General features: G+C 53.4%; 1 protein-coding gene across 3 annotated transcripts; it reads left to right on the forward strand.

Annotated features, from left to right (window-relative positions):
- The first annotated feature begins 7 nt into the window (after positions 1-7).
- Sh3bp1 (SH3-domain binding protein 1) lies at positions 8-12,580 on the forward strand. 3 transcript variants are annotated; one of them, XM_039078835.2, is made up of 19 exons: positions 8-147; positions 278-378; positions 1,400-1,442; positions 1,687-1,791; positions 2,829-2,905; positions 3,063-3,174; positions 3,268-3,344; positions 3,763-3,907; positions 4,489-4,557; positions 4,691-4,781; positions 5,272-5,417; positions 6,008-6,119; positions 6,450-6,531; positions 6,625-6,705; positions 7,467-7,583; positions 8,178-8,275; positions 8,573-8,744; positions 10,531-10,622; positions 11,852-12,580. In XM_039078835.2, the coding sequence occupies exons 4-19, from the start codon at positions 1,777-1,779 to the stop codon at positions 12,241-12,243; spliced, it is 1,878 nt and encodes a 625-aa protein (XP_038934763.1). In that variant the 5' UTR covers positions 8-147; positions 278-378; positions 1,400-1,442; positions 1,687-1,776; the 3' UTR covers positions 12,244-12,580. The 3 variants fall into 3 exon arrangements, with proteins under 3 accessions (XP_038934763.1, XP_063119387.1, NP_001165452.1); XM_063263317.1 differs by having other exon boundaries at positions 278-1,442; NM_001171981.1 differs by lacking the exons at positions 8-147; positions 278-378 and adding an exon at positions 179-237.
- The last annotated feature ends 1,695 nt before the right edge of the window (positions 12,581-14,275 follow it).

The raw sequence follows: 14,275 nt of genomic DNA on the forward strand, positions 1-14,275 counted from the left end.
TGAGCGGGGGAGGAGAGCGCCCGCGCCAGCGCCAGCACCAGCCGGAGGAGCGCGCCGGCCCAGGAAGCCAGAGCGCCGCCCACCCATCCGGGGCGAAGCGCGCGGGGAAGCAGGCTGGGCCGGGGGCTGCCAGCCTCAACCCCTTAGGTGACTCCTCGGCTCCCAGCCCGGACCCAAGATGATGAAGAGGCAGCTGCACCGCATGCGGCAGCTGGCCCACACGGGCAGCTCGGGACGGTGAGTGTCACCCGCTTCTAGCTGTGCTGTCGTCTCGCAGGACCTGAGCGGGCGCTGGAGAGTGGGGAACCGGTCAAAGAGGTCGAAGACATCTGGATAGCGGCCCTTCGGCATTCCAGAGCCCTGACCTGGCTCCCTGGGGTCTGAAGCCACTGTGGTCGTACAGGCTTAGCTGGCTTTTGCAGGAGGTTGGGGGGTTGGGGGGGGCACCTCCATTCCTGATTGAAGAGGCTGCAGAGAGCAGAGAGCAGAATGCGCCCTGAGCCAGGACTCTGCCTGGAACCTCATTTGTCCCCTCTGGACAATGGGAACAATTAACCACCTCTAACTGGAGGGAAGGGGAGGAATGGAGCGAATCGGGGGCGCCCCAGACCCTGGGGGAAGGGACTGGCAGTGTTCTGGCTTGGGGAGGTGGGGCCTGCTCTGCTTTGGGTGTCCGTCCCCTCCCCCAGCCCAGGGGCCTCCTGCCTTTTGGTCCTGCTTCTGCTTTCGCAGGCTCAGGTAGAGACACCGCTTGGTCTTCTCGGTTCCCAGCTCCACAACTATGGGAGCGGAAGTTTGGGGAGTTTCTCGGAGCTTTTCTTTCTGTCCCTCTTCCCCAGCCTGGGAGTTCCCCATTCTTTGGGCCCAGAGAGGTGACTGTGTATCCAGAAACTTGATAGTCCTACAGTGACACAAATACTTACATGTACCTACGGAAGCCAAGCCACTTTGCCCTGAACCTATGTCCCTATGTATCTTTGGGCAGAGTCCCTGGACCTGCCCACAGCCGCAGTTCAATGTCGTGTGCCTGTGGGCCTGGCCACCCCGAGACCAGCTTCCACACTTCCCGTTCTGGGGGCCAGCTTAGGCCTCCTCTTTCCGGGCCAGGCAAACAATTTGGGGGATGGGAAGATGAGAAACTTTTCCTCTGTCCCAAAGTTGGGCCTTGGGTAGCTCCCTCCTGCCTTTTTGGTGTCATGGGTCCACCCTCTCTCAGGACACAGCCCTGGGTGGAGGAGGAAGCAGGCATGGAATGTGCCCCAGCTCCCATGTGGATGGGCCACCCAGGCTTGGCGGGTCCTGGAAGCAACTTGGGCTCAGGTTCCATATGCAGGGGATAGAGGGAGGCAGTGGGTATCCTAACCCAGACTGACTCAGCAGAAGCCCCCTTCCCCCACAGCACCCCTGAGACTGCCGAGTTCTTGGGTGAGGACCTGCTGCAGGTACGTGCCTGGGCGGGCTGGGCTGGGAGGCAGGTCCGTGCAAGCTGTCAGTATAGAGGCTGGCAGGCAGGGACAGCAGTCAAGGGCCTGGTTGTGTCATTCCTTGCTGGCCAGGGGAGGGGGGGTGGGGGGTGGGGGGTGGGACAGGGGAAAGGGGTCCTTGTTCTGGTGGAGAAAACAGAGCAATGAGAGAGGGTCCCTCACAATATACAGCCCCCACATGTCCCTCCCCTGTACCTCCCAGGTAGAGCAGCGGTTGGAACCAGCTAAGCGAGCAGCCCACAATGTTCACAAAAGGCTGCAGGCCTGTCTGCAGGGCCAAAGCGGGGCTGACATGGACAAGCGGGTGGTAAGTGGGATCTCCGGGAGGAAGAGACCTGTGAGGTGAAGGACGGGGTGGGAATGAGGCGCTCTGGGTGCTCTGTGGCGTCTGAGCTTTGCTCCCAGCTAGTACGCCCCCCAAGTGGTCTAGGTGGGCGGAACACCATCTGAACTGGATGGAGGATGCTCACTGCTACCCAGCAGGCAGCGTTTTCTGACTCCTGCTACTCCCGTTGCTAAGACTGCCAATGCATTGTCTCCCCACTGCTGGCAACGGCCCTGGCGACACCCCCTTGTACAAGTCACCTGTGTATAATGGGAAACCGAGATCTAAACTTAGCAGCCCAAGATCACACAGGTGGCAAGTCACAAAAGTGGCCCTGGGGTCCCTCTGATTGTAAATGTAGTGTTTTCTATAACTCCTGGCGGAAGTCCGGGGATAGTTAAAAATTCACGTGGCCGGAGCTGGAGGATCCTCTCAGCAAAGCACTTGCTCTTGGAGAGACCTGGGTTCAGTTCCTATCACCCACGAGATTCACCACTGTACAGTCGCAGGGACTCCGACATGCTCTCTAGTCTGCTAAGAACACCAAGCATGCCTGCCCCCTCCCTGCTGCCCCAGAAGAGGGTCTGGGTGTGAGGCAATAGATACCTTGGGGAGCTTGGGCTACAGAATAATCGGATTAACCACCTAGGCCATAAGGCTGGGAAAGGAGGTTAGGCCATCCCACCCTAGCCACAAGACCAGCTCTTTGCAGGGGTGTAACCTTGGGACAGCTTACTACTCCCTCCCTCTGCGTAGTCTAGTCTCCCTGGGATTGCTCATTCCTTCTTGTCCAGTCAAGTAGCTTCTAGAAGGGAAAGAGGGAGGGATCCCAGGTCTGTGTGAGATGTGTGCATGAGTTGGGGGGGCACACCATCATCATCCAGTTTCCCCCTATGAATGTGGGTCTGTTCAGTTGGCTCTTCCCTCTGCTGATGTATGGGTTTGGCTGGGTGCTGTGGGCTCAGGTAAGGTGGAGGAAACTCGCAAACTCAGGCTCACTCACCCTTCCCTCCCTGCAGAAGAAGCTTCCCCTCATGGCTCTTTCTACCGCAATGGCTGAAAGCTTCAAGGAGTTGGATCCCGATTCCAGCATGGGGTGAGCATAGTTGGGGCCTGGCTCTTCACTAAAGAATGCCAGGAAGCAATGAGGGGGTCAGATCAGCCAGGGTGTCTACCTGGCTGGGTAGGATGGATGACCAAGCTGGGGTGAGGGACCAAGGGAGCCTTGGCCCACTGGGAATCTCTGTCCACAGGAAAGCCTTAGAGATGAGCTGTGCCATCCAGAACCAGCTGGCCAGAATCCTAGCAGAGTTTGAGATGACCCTGGAGAGAGATGTCCTGCAGCCGCTCAACAGGCTGAGCGAGGTGACTGTGCACCCCCACGCTCCCAGCTTCCCCAGCTTCCTGCTGTCCCTGCCCCCACCAGACCCCCTGAGCCCTCCCTGTGCCTGCCCTCAGGAGGAGCTGCCTGCCATCCTCAAGCGCAAGAAGAGCCTTCAGAAGCTGGTGTCTGACTGGAACACCCTCAAAAGCAGGTGGGCACCTGAGTCTAGGTCAAGTCATAGGTCGAGGGTTCTGCAGGCCCCGCTGGGTCCTTGTGGCCATGCTGGTCCTTGAGAACACATGTGGTAAAGGCATGTGTATGTGAAGGTGTGCATATGTTCCCTTGTGCCACAGGTGACCCCAAACCAGGAAAACCACTAGTCTCCAAGATCCCTAGATGGTTCTAGAGCTCCCTCCTATTCTGTATTCTGGAGCCAAGTAGTTGCGATCACCAGGACCACCACCAGAAGGAGGCCTAGAGCACTTTGGCCTAGTCTGGGCAGAGGCCCAAGGAATTTCTATTTTGCCTCTGTAAACCCTAGAGTCCTGTGTGATTACGTGTATGGAGGGGACACTTAGCTCTGGCCCTGCAATGGGGCCAGTGACCACCCACTTTGGGACCCTCCCCAGGCTCAGCCAGGCAGCCAAGAACTCGGGAAGCAGCCAAAGCCTGGGTGGTGGCTCAAGCAGTCACACCCACATGGCCACTGCCAACAAGGTGGAGACGCTGAAGGAAGACGAGGAGGAGCTGAAGAGAAAGGTGGAACAGTGCAAGGTGAGATGATTTGGGATGTCTGCATAGACGACAGGTGTGGGTCCATTTTACCGACGGGAACATTGAAGTGTGCGGGCAGCACTGTGGGTTTTTTTTTTTTTTTTGTTTTTTGTTTTTTGTTTTCTTTTTTTCGGAGCTGGGGACCGAACCCAGGGCCTTGCGCTTGCTAGGCAAGCGCTCTACCGCTGAGCTAAATCCCCAACCCCAGCACTGTGTTTTAAACCCAGGTAGAATTTATGTAGTGGGGCACCACCCAGGACCTCTGCTATATTTATCGTGTATGTTAACAGCTGGGATGTGGTTGTTCACTGGATGCTTAACGTTGAATGAATGAATGAATGAATGAATGAATGAATGAATGAATGAGTGGTGTTTGCTGAGTGAATGAATAGTATTTGTAGGATGAATGATTGTTGGGTGTTTTTGCTGGGTAAGATAATGAATGAATGAGTGAGCAGTGTTTGCTGAGTAATGAGTGAATGATGTTCATGGAGTAAAGCAAGAATGAATGAATGAATGAATGATTGCATGGCGAGCACAGGATTCCCCGCCTCACCCATCCTCTCCCTTCTGTCCTCAAGGATGAGTACCTGGCTGATCTCTACCACTTCTCCACCAAGGAGGACTCATATGCCAACTACTTTACTCATGTGAGTCCATGGTCCAGTTCCAGCCACCAGCACCGCTGGGGGCCTCCGAGAGATGGCGGGTGTCTGTTCTGGAGACGCTGGGAAAGTCTCCACTTTTCTCACTGGTCCTGGGGGATGGCCTTTGTCTCCACAGCTCCTGGAGATTCAGGCTGACTACCATCGCAAGTCACTAACCTCCCTTGACACGGCCCTAGCTGAGCTGAGGGACAACCACAGCCAAGCAGGTGGGGACATGAATGAACCAGCCTCACCTCTGACCTTACAATGCTAAACGTTTGCTCCTTACTAGGCAGAGTGACAAACACTTTAATCTGGGGCACTTGGGTGGTGGAGACAGGTGGATCTCTGAGTTTGAAGTCAGCCTAGTCTACATAGAGAGTTCCAGGAGACTACCCTGTCTTGAAAAACAAAAACAAACAAAAAGTTTGCTCCTTATCCTGAAAGGCAGTAGAGAGTTGTGGAGCAGGGAGCAGGCTGGATTAGGTCTTCGGGGGCTGGCTTTCTACTGCTGTGGAGGATAGAGAAGGAACATGAGACCTTCTAGAAGGTTGGGATCTGGGCTAGGCAGAGCAGTGGGGGTGGGCAGATCCAAGATGGTTGTGTGTGTGGTACTGAAACAGGGTGGAAGGCGGATTCCTGGAGGTGCCCTGTCTGCCCTGGCCCTACTGCCTGGGGCAGAAAGGACCAGGCTACTGATGTGTCTCATTCCCACAGACTCCTCCCCCTTGACGACGGCTGCCCCCTTCTCCAGAGTATATGGGGTGTCCCTGAGAACCCACCTGCAAGATCTAGGCCGTGACATTGCCCTGCCCATCGAGGCTTGTGTCCTGTTGCTGCTGTCGGAGGGCATGCAGGAGGAGGTAGGAGCTGAGACATGAGGGGTGGGGGGAGTGACAGGGCTCCATGCCACCCCTTGCTGGTACCCATAGTTCCCTTCTCTGAGAGACCTAACCTCCCATTGCTGACCTGGACTCTGCCTCATTGAATAGGATTTCAGGGGCCTTGCACTGTCCCACAGATACTGAGCAGTCTTTGCTCTAAGATCCTCTTGGACTCTGTTTGGCAAGGGGGAGAGAGTCAAAGATTAAATGGACCAAGAATCATCTGAGGAACCCGGGGTCCTCGGTTCAGTCCATGATCCATGCTGGGCTTTTCCTGAAAATAGGCCTTAGGTGAAAAATGACCCAACCATGAGTGGATTGCTGGCTCCTCACCAACCATGCTGAGCCTTCTTTCCCCTTCCACCCTTAACAAGACTACTTCTCCACTGATCTCCCTGCCCCACACACTTCCCAGTTCTGCCCTCTGCTCAGAATTCCAGACCTTGGGAGTTGGGAGGGCCCATAGACACCATCATATACTGACCACCACCGGCGGGGACACTGAGGCCGGGCAGCCTGCTCCTGCTCTGCCCTCTGTGATGCACAGCCTGTTCCTTCCTGCACCCTAGGGCCTCTTCCGTCTGGCTGCTGGGGCCTCTGTGCTGAAGCGCCTTAAGCAGACCATGGCCTCAGATCCCCACAGCCTGGAGGAATTCTGCTCGGACCCCCATGCTGTAGCAGGTACCTGATCCCCTGGGAGTTCTAGGCAGAAGGGGGGACTGGGGCAGAGCTATCTAAGGTAACACTATCAGAGTTTGGCTTTAGGCCTGATAATGGTACCAAAGAAACACCACTATGGGGCACTTGGGGGTTCCGTGATGAATCCTCTAAAATGTATATGCAGTTTTTTGAGGGCCAGCTTGCTAAATACTATGTTAAAAGGGCCTATAACCCAAAGAAACTATCAGAATAAGACAGGAAGACTTAATATGAATACAGACTAGAGGTTCCTTCTAAGTAGAGAAAGCTGGGTCCTTAGGCTGCCCAAGACCTTCCCCTGCCTTGTTTCAGGTGCCCTCAAGTCCTATCTCCGGGAGCTGCCAGAGCCCCTGATGACCTCTGACCTCTATGATGACTGGATGAGAGCAGCCAGGTGAGCAGGTGGGGATAAGTGGGGGGTATGTGTGTGAAAGTTCTGGAAACATGGCCCTGGATTGGTGGTGCATTGGTGACTCTCCCTCCTCAGCCTGAAGGAACCAGGAGCCCGCCTGGAGGCCCTTCATGATGTTTGCAGCCGTCTACCCCAGGAGAACTTCAACAACCTCCGGTGAGCCCTCCCCACCCCACCCCCAGGCGCACAAACTTTGGGTTTGACGCTAGCCTACGCTGTGCGTGTCTAGCACAGAACCTCAGCTGTAATGTCGGTTACACTAGACCAGATACCAGAGCAGACAAGCCAGTCGGGTGCAGCGACTCATGCCTACCGTGCCAGCACTCGGGGAGGCAGAGGCAGGTGAATCTCTGAGTTCAAGGCCAACCTGATCTACAGAACGAGTTCCAGGATAGCCAGGGCTATAGAGAGAAACCCTGCCTTGAACAAAACAAAAGAGGAGGAAGAAATCTCCACCTTGTGGTGGAGTCCTTACCTAATATACCTAGCACGTATGAAGCCCTGGGTTTACTCCTCAGTATGTCATGAACTGGAGGTGTTGGTGGATGCCTGCAGTCGCACAGACATGTCAGGGTCATCCTTGGCTGTATAGAGTTCAAGGCCAAGCTGGGCTACGAGACTTTGTCTTAGAAAGCAAGCAGAAAGCCCCCCTGAACCTGTGAAACCATACTGCCTGGCTGCAGGCCCCACCTTGTCATTCTGGGACCCTGTGCTGGCAGTTTAGTGTCAGCACTGGAGACGGTCCCTACCGCTTTTGGTGGCCAGAAGATTCTCAACTTAGCTCGAAAAATAGATCAGGGAACTTCCGTAGTAAAAATGTCACCATGCCGCGTAGTATCTGTTCCCCTCTGCAGAGTCTAGCGTAGGGAGTTCTTGGGCCTTCAAAGACATCTGTGAGCATCCTCTCACCCACCCAGGTACCTGATGAAGTTCTTGGCACTGCTGGCCGAGGAGCAGGACGTGAACAAGATGACACCCAGCAACATCGCCATTGTCTTGGGGCCCAACCTGCTGTGGCCTCCTGAGAAAGAAGGGTGAGGCCCATGAGCCCAGGGAGCCTGTCCCCAGCTAGTCACCAGCTGCTGATTTGCCCAGACCTCCATTTTCTATCCCTGCCGTGGGCTGAACAGTTCTTAAATCTGAAGCTGCTTTAAGGAGCAGCATGAGGGACTGGGGTGAACAGAGGGGGCATGGATGACCTGGTTCGGGTGCTCAAAACCACGAGGTGTGATTGAAGCCTCACTCCCAACCTTCAGACGTGGGGCTTGGAGAGTCATTTTCTCATCTGTCAGTTGGGGAGACATTATACAAATTCAAAGCGGGTGGGGCGTAGGCATTGCTGTGGGAACTGGATGGGAAGTGCTTTACACACTGAAGTTCAAAGACAACACGAGAAGTCACCGCTACTTTTCAGGCCATAGAACTCATCCTATGTCCTGAATTGTAGTTGGGGGAGGGGGGCAGTCAACCCAAGACCTGGGGATAAAGCCCAGAATTGATTAATGATGCCTGTCATCGGTGAAGGAATAGGAGATGGGTTATGTGTGCTACACGTGTAGCATCAACCACGCCCAGCAGAGCCCCGCAATGCTAGTATCACTAAAACTCTTGCTTCTCTTTTATACCAGGGACCAGGCTCAACTGGACGCTGCCTCTGTGTCCTCCATTCAGGTGGTGGGTGTTGTCGAGGTGCTGATACAGAATGCAGACACCCTCTTTCCTGGAGGTGATGTCCTCTATGTCATCTCTAGTCCCCACTTCTCCAGTTCCAGGACTACAGCCCAAGCTCAAGTCCTGATTGCCCCCAAAACTCTCTATGTGGCTTAAAGGAAGCTGCTTTCTCTGCACTGAGCCTCAGTTTCTCATCTGTGAAATGGGAACAGTGCTATCTGACCCATGGGAGTAGGAAGGCTAAGAAAGAGATGTCCCATCATTTCAAGGAAAGAGAGTAGCCCTGACTCTGGCCAGGGCAGGCAGGCTTGGCTAAGGCTCTGAACTTGAACCCTGTTCATTCTGCCTCTAGATATCAACTTCAGTGTATCAGGCATCTTCTCAGGCCTGGCCCCCCAGGAGAAGCCCAATAGTCAACAGGTCTCAGAGGAATTGGCACCTGTTGCTGTGCCTGCCACAGCCGCTACCCCAACTCCCACCCCAGCTCCTACCCCAGCTCCAGCCTCCATGACAGTAAAAGAAAGGTAAGAACTAAACAGGAATAGCCTAATTCTGGCCTGGGGCTCTCAGAGGATTTAGGAATGTAATTTGTGGTATTTGTTCTGTAGATCTGGTCCCACAGGTTGGAGTACGTGGGAGGAGCCTGTTCTCAGCTTTAAGCATGTTCCCTTCATTGTAGGGCTATTTCTACAGCACCTATTATGTGCCCCAGGCACATGCCCTGGGAATTTAGGGAATTGGGAGGGGATGGTTGGGATTCATAACTTTCCTGTCTTCAATCCTGTAAGTCTGAAAGGTTTTGTGGCAGACTGGCATTTCTCAGTGGTTCACACGATGGGACTCCCTTAAATGAGGCGGGTATATGCCACCCTCAGCCCCTACCTTGAATGAGGCAGGGAGAGTGGACATTGCCCCATCTACATTCCTGTGATGTCAGGATGCACGTTCTGCTGGAGGGTTATACAGTGTACAGGCAGCATAGAGAGCTGTACCAGCAGGTAGGAAACGAAGGCCTCTCTGGGGAAATGGCCATATGGACGGACGTTTAGGAAGCCAGACTCTTTCAACTGCTGCTCACATACTCTGACTCTGACTTCTGTTGGCAGATCACATGGGGGGGTGGGGGCTAGGGGTGTAGCTTTATTGGTTGCCTAGTACACAGGAAGGCTGGGTTCAAGCCTCAGGAGTGCACAAAATGGGCACAATGATACTTAATCAGCACCGAGAGGTGTAGGCAGAAGGATCAGGAGTTCAGGATCCGCTTTCTCGGCATGGAAAGTTCAAGGCCAGCCTAGGCAGTTCCAGAATGAGACAGTCTCAAAAAAGGAAAAAAAAAAAAGATCACCTAGAAAAGCCGAAGGCTTGCTTGCTTCCAACCTTTGTGGCTCTGATAAACACTATGAGCAAATCAGCTTGGGAGGGAAAAAAGGGTTTACTTTCTTTCTTTCTTTCTTTCTTTCTTTCTTTTTTTTTAATTTTTTAAAAAGATTTATTCATTTATTATATATAAGTACACTGTAGCTGTCTTCAGACACACCAGAAGAGGGCATCAGATCTCTTTACAGATGGTTGTGAGCCACCATGTGGTTGCTGGGAATTGAACTCATGATCTCTGGAAGAGCAGTCAGGTGCTCTTAACCACTGAGCCGTCTCTCCAGCCCCCAAGGGTTTACTTTCTTATACTTCACTTAGCAGTCTATCAGGGAGACAGGATCTCAAGCAGGAGCAGAGGCAGGAGCCCTGGACATCATTGCTTAAGGCCTTGTCTGCTGACTGGGCAGTTGGCGTTCTTTTTTTTTTTTTTTTTTTCCGGAGCTGGGGACCGAACCCAGGGCCTTGCGCTTCCTAGGCAAGCGCTCTACCACTGAGCCAAATCCCCAACCCGGCAGCAGTTGGCTTTCTTAGACAACTCCGGATGCTTTGTCAGGAGACAGCATGGCCCACAGTGAGCTGGTCCCTCTCACATCAATCTGAAATCAAGACAGTCCCGCACCGGTAGTCCCCCACCTCCATGGACTCAGGCCAGTCTGATTCGGTGATCCCTCAGTTGAGACTCCCTCTTCCCCTGTGACTCTGGATTGTGTCAAGTTGGCTGTTAAAGTTAACTAAGCCAGGATTAATGGACACAAACCCTGCCGATACCTGAAGTATCTAGTAGAGAGACTAAGACCGAGAACGCATTCTTGGCGCAGCCATAGCTGGTGGGAAGCAAATCCTTCCACCCAACACTTTGGAGTCATGTGGAACCCTAGTAGGAGCTTTCCAGGAAATAGCCAAGCTTGATTGTCGCACCTCTCTTTCCCTCGACAGGACAGAGTCTGAATTGCCCAAACCAGCTTCCCCCAAGGTCAGCAGGAGCCCCACAGATACAACTGCTTTGGCAGAGGACATGACTCGGAAGAGTAAGTGGGCTGTGGGAGAGAAGAGTTGGAGAGTGGGAACTCCCACCCCTGCCGTCTCTACACACCTCCAGAGAGGCTGGCATTAGACGTAGTGAGAAGGTCGGGGTTCGCTGCCCGGCACCTGGACCCAGCTTCCAGTTTATTCCTTGGGCAGGTGGGGCAGCCTGTCAGAGCCTCTACACTCCTCTGTGCGGCCGAACTGTAATTGCCCCCCAACCTTGAAGCGCTGGGACCTCAGGGAGTGTGCAGGGCTCTGGCACACAGGAAGTGCTAGAGAAAGGAAGTCAGTGTCAGAGTGGCGAGTGTTCCAGCCCTCCGGAAGCCCAAGGACTATGAAGGACAGGACCAGAACTGTATTTAAGGGAGAGGGAAGTGAGAAGTTTGCAAGGAGTCTGGAGGCTCCTGGAGCTCCCTGGCACACTCAAGCCAGTCTGGCCCAGGATGGATATAGGTAAGAGGTCAGGGATCCTCATGAGGACTAGGTCACTGCAGAGCACCCATCCCAGTTCTGACAAGGAACTTTAGAGCTGAATGCATCCTGCCGTGCTAGGGGAGCAGCCATAGAAGTCTACAGGCCACACAGAGACCTGGAAACCAGGGTACTGTCAGAGTCACCTGAACTGGCTGGTGACTTACCAGTGAGGAAACAAGCCCCAGAGAGCAAATGAGCCATTCCAGACACCAGAGCCCACAGAGCCAGGGAGAGTTTTGATGTCAGCTCCACCTAGCTTCCCCGCAGCCTCCAACTACCTCACAAGGTTGGAACTTGCTTGAGGACCTGGGGCTTCTGAGAGGCAAGCAGGACCCCTGTGTCCCATGGGTCAATAGGGACAGGAGGCATTTATATAATTAACAGATGTGTAGCCACTCCTGCTTGACGCCTAGACTGAGCTAACTAGCAGCCATGTTGGGTTTATGTTCTGGGGAGAGACACAAGAAAGATGGGCAAGATACTTGTGAGGACAGGTTTTCTGAGAAAGATGATTGGCAGCATAACCGGGGTGGGGTCTGGGATATCTACTGTAAGCTGAGAGGTCCACGGAGGAGGACCACTAGGGAGCACTTCCACCAGAGAGGACCACCAGGGAGCACCTCAGTGATGAGGACCCACTGTGGAAAGTGAAACCACCCCCGCATGAAGAAATGTACAAAGGCCTAGATGCGGGAATGAACATGCGATGTACACAGACACGTGAACCCCTAACTTTCCTGTTTCGCTTCCTCCACAGCCAAGCGCCCAGCACCAGCCCGGCCTACCATGCCACCTCCCCAGCCTTCCAGCTCACGCTCATCCCCTCCAGCTCTATCCCTGCCCGCTGGCTCGGTCAGCCCTGGCACTCCCCAAGCTTTGCCACGCCGTCTGGTGGGCACCAGCCTCCGGGCCCCCACCGTACCTCCCCCATTACCCCCTGCTCCTCCACAACCTGCCCGGCGACAGAGCCGGCGTTTACCAGTCTCCCCCTGCCCAGCCTCCCCTGTCATTTCAAACATGCCTGCTCAGGTGGACCAGGGAGCGGCTACAGAGGACAGAGGAGGCCCTGAGGCTGTGGGTGGGCATCCCCCTACCCCAGTTCTGCCACCCCAGCCCCGGCCCAGGGGCCTCATTTCAGAGACAGATTAAGCAGGCCCTCCTGCCTGGCAAGTCTTCAGTGTCCCCTTTCTCTCCTCCTCTCCCCTTCCTCCCTTGTCTCCCATGATAGCCCTCACCATGTGCCTAGGTGCCTGCTGGGCCGGCCCCTATGGCCAGGAGGGCTCAAGCCAGCCCTCTAAATTTCAAACCTTTCCTCTTCCACTTTGAGCTTGGAGTTCCCACCCGACTCCCCACTCTCTGGCAGGGTTTCAAGGGAGCTACCAGAAGGAAGGACAACAGACATGCCTGTTCCTACGGGACTTTTATTTTTCTCTTGCCAATGTATTTTTGTAAGGCTCGTAAATAAATTATTTTTAACAAAACTGGAGTAAACGGCCAAACAAAAGCTTCCTCTCCTGGAGATACAGAATCTACCCCCATAAGGAGGAAAGGGGACAGATAGAGTATCTTCCCCTCCTTCCTGATTTAATAGCCAAGGGCTTGGGACTTTCTCGGAGCTGCTTGTCTGAATATGGTTCCCATAGACTAGTTTCTCACTGAGGTAATGGCACCACCTGCAGGTGACGACGTCTCTGAAGCCAGTGAGAGGGGACTGTACAGGCCATGCCAGCCTGAGGTGTAACACATGAGCTTAGTTCTGAAGCCTGGGCTCTTCCTCCCACCCAGGGCAGTTTGCTCAGCCTCTCAGGAGAATGGGTTCCTCTGAGGCAGTCTGTGGTCGGAAGACCAAAGCGCCCATGCACACACACACACACACACACACACACACACACACACACACACACACACACACACACAAACACACAACCTTCCCAGGAGCAGGGATTGATCTACTCATGGCCTTCCTGAGTTGCTCTGTGTAGACCCAGACTAACACCCCTTACAGCTCTACACCTGAGGGTCTTTTGGGAGTGGGCTGGCAGAATTGAGTCAATACAGCTGGAAGCCCAATTTAATAGCCTAGAGTGGGCGGGGGCATGCTGTCCAGAGTCTTATAGGCCAAGAAGATGGATGACAAAGGGCACAGAGAACAGAAATTAATTGGGCTCAAAGGCGTGGTTTTTCCCTTAGTCTCTTAAAAAGAAAAAAAGACTTATGTATATGAGTACACTGTAGCTGTCTTCAGACACCAGAAGAGGGCATCAGGTCCCATTACAGATGGTTTTGAGCCACCATGTGGTTGTTGGGAATTGAACTCAGGACCTCTGAAAGAACAGTCAGTGTTCTTAACCACTGAGCCATCTCTCCAGCCCTCCCTTGGTCTCTTAACTTCAGTTGCTCTGGAGGTTAGGCAGCTACAGCTCTGCTTAGAACCGCAAAATTGTGACAGTACAGATCCCCATTCATTCCTGGTCCCCACGCTTTGAACTATTGGTTATTCAAAGGCTCGACGGATTAAAAGGTCCCCATCTACAAAATGGAGACTTAGGCAGCTGGGACCACCCCATCAATAACATGGACAACCAATTGGCCCTGATGACCAAAATAATGTCTAGCTGTTTCCCCCACCCCACCCCCCACAAAACACATGAAGTCAGATTTCTAGGTTCCTGTCTTAAATCCATGTAATTGTTTGTTTTGTTTTTTTTTTTATTTTTTGGTTTTCGAGACAGGGTTTCTAGTACAGAATGTTTAGTACTTGCTCTGTAAACTGGGCTGTCCTCGAAATCAGAGATCTTCCTGCCTCTGATTCTGAGTGCTGCGATTAAAGGCATGTGCTACCATTGCCTGGCTACAATGTTTTAACATCCATTTGTGTGTGGATGTGCCTGGGGAGGTCAGAAAACAACTTGAAGGAGTATGTTCTCTCCACCGTGAGGTTTCTGAAGAAGGAACTCAGGTTCTCAGCCTTGACAGAAAACTGCCATCATCTGCTGAACCATTTCACTGACCCTGCATCCGTGTTTTAAAAATCATTTATCCTGGGTTCGGTCCCCAGCTCCGAAAAAAAGAAAAAAAAATCATTTATCGTGGTAGAGCGCTTACCTAGGAAGCGCAAGGCCCTGGGTTCGGTCCCCAGCTCCGAAAAAAAGAACCAAAAAAAAAAAAAAATCATTTATCT

This window comes from Rattus norvegicus, chromosome 7 (genome assembly GCF_036323735.1).
Source record: "Rattus norvegicus strain BN/NHsdMcwi chromosome 7, GRCr8, whole genome shotgun sequence".
Lineage (NCBI taxonomy): Eukaryota > Metazoa > Chordata > Mammalia > Rodentia > Muridae > Rattus > Rattus norvegicus.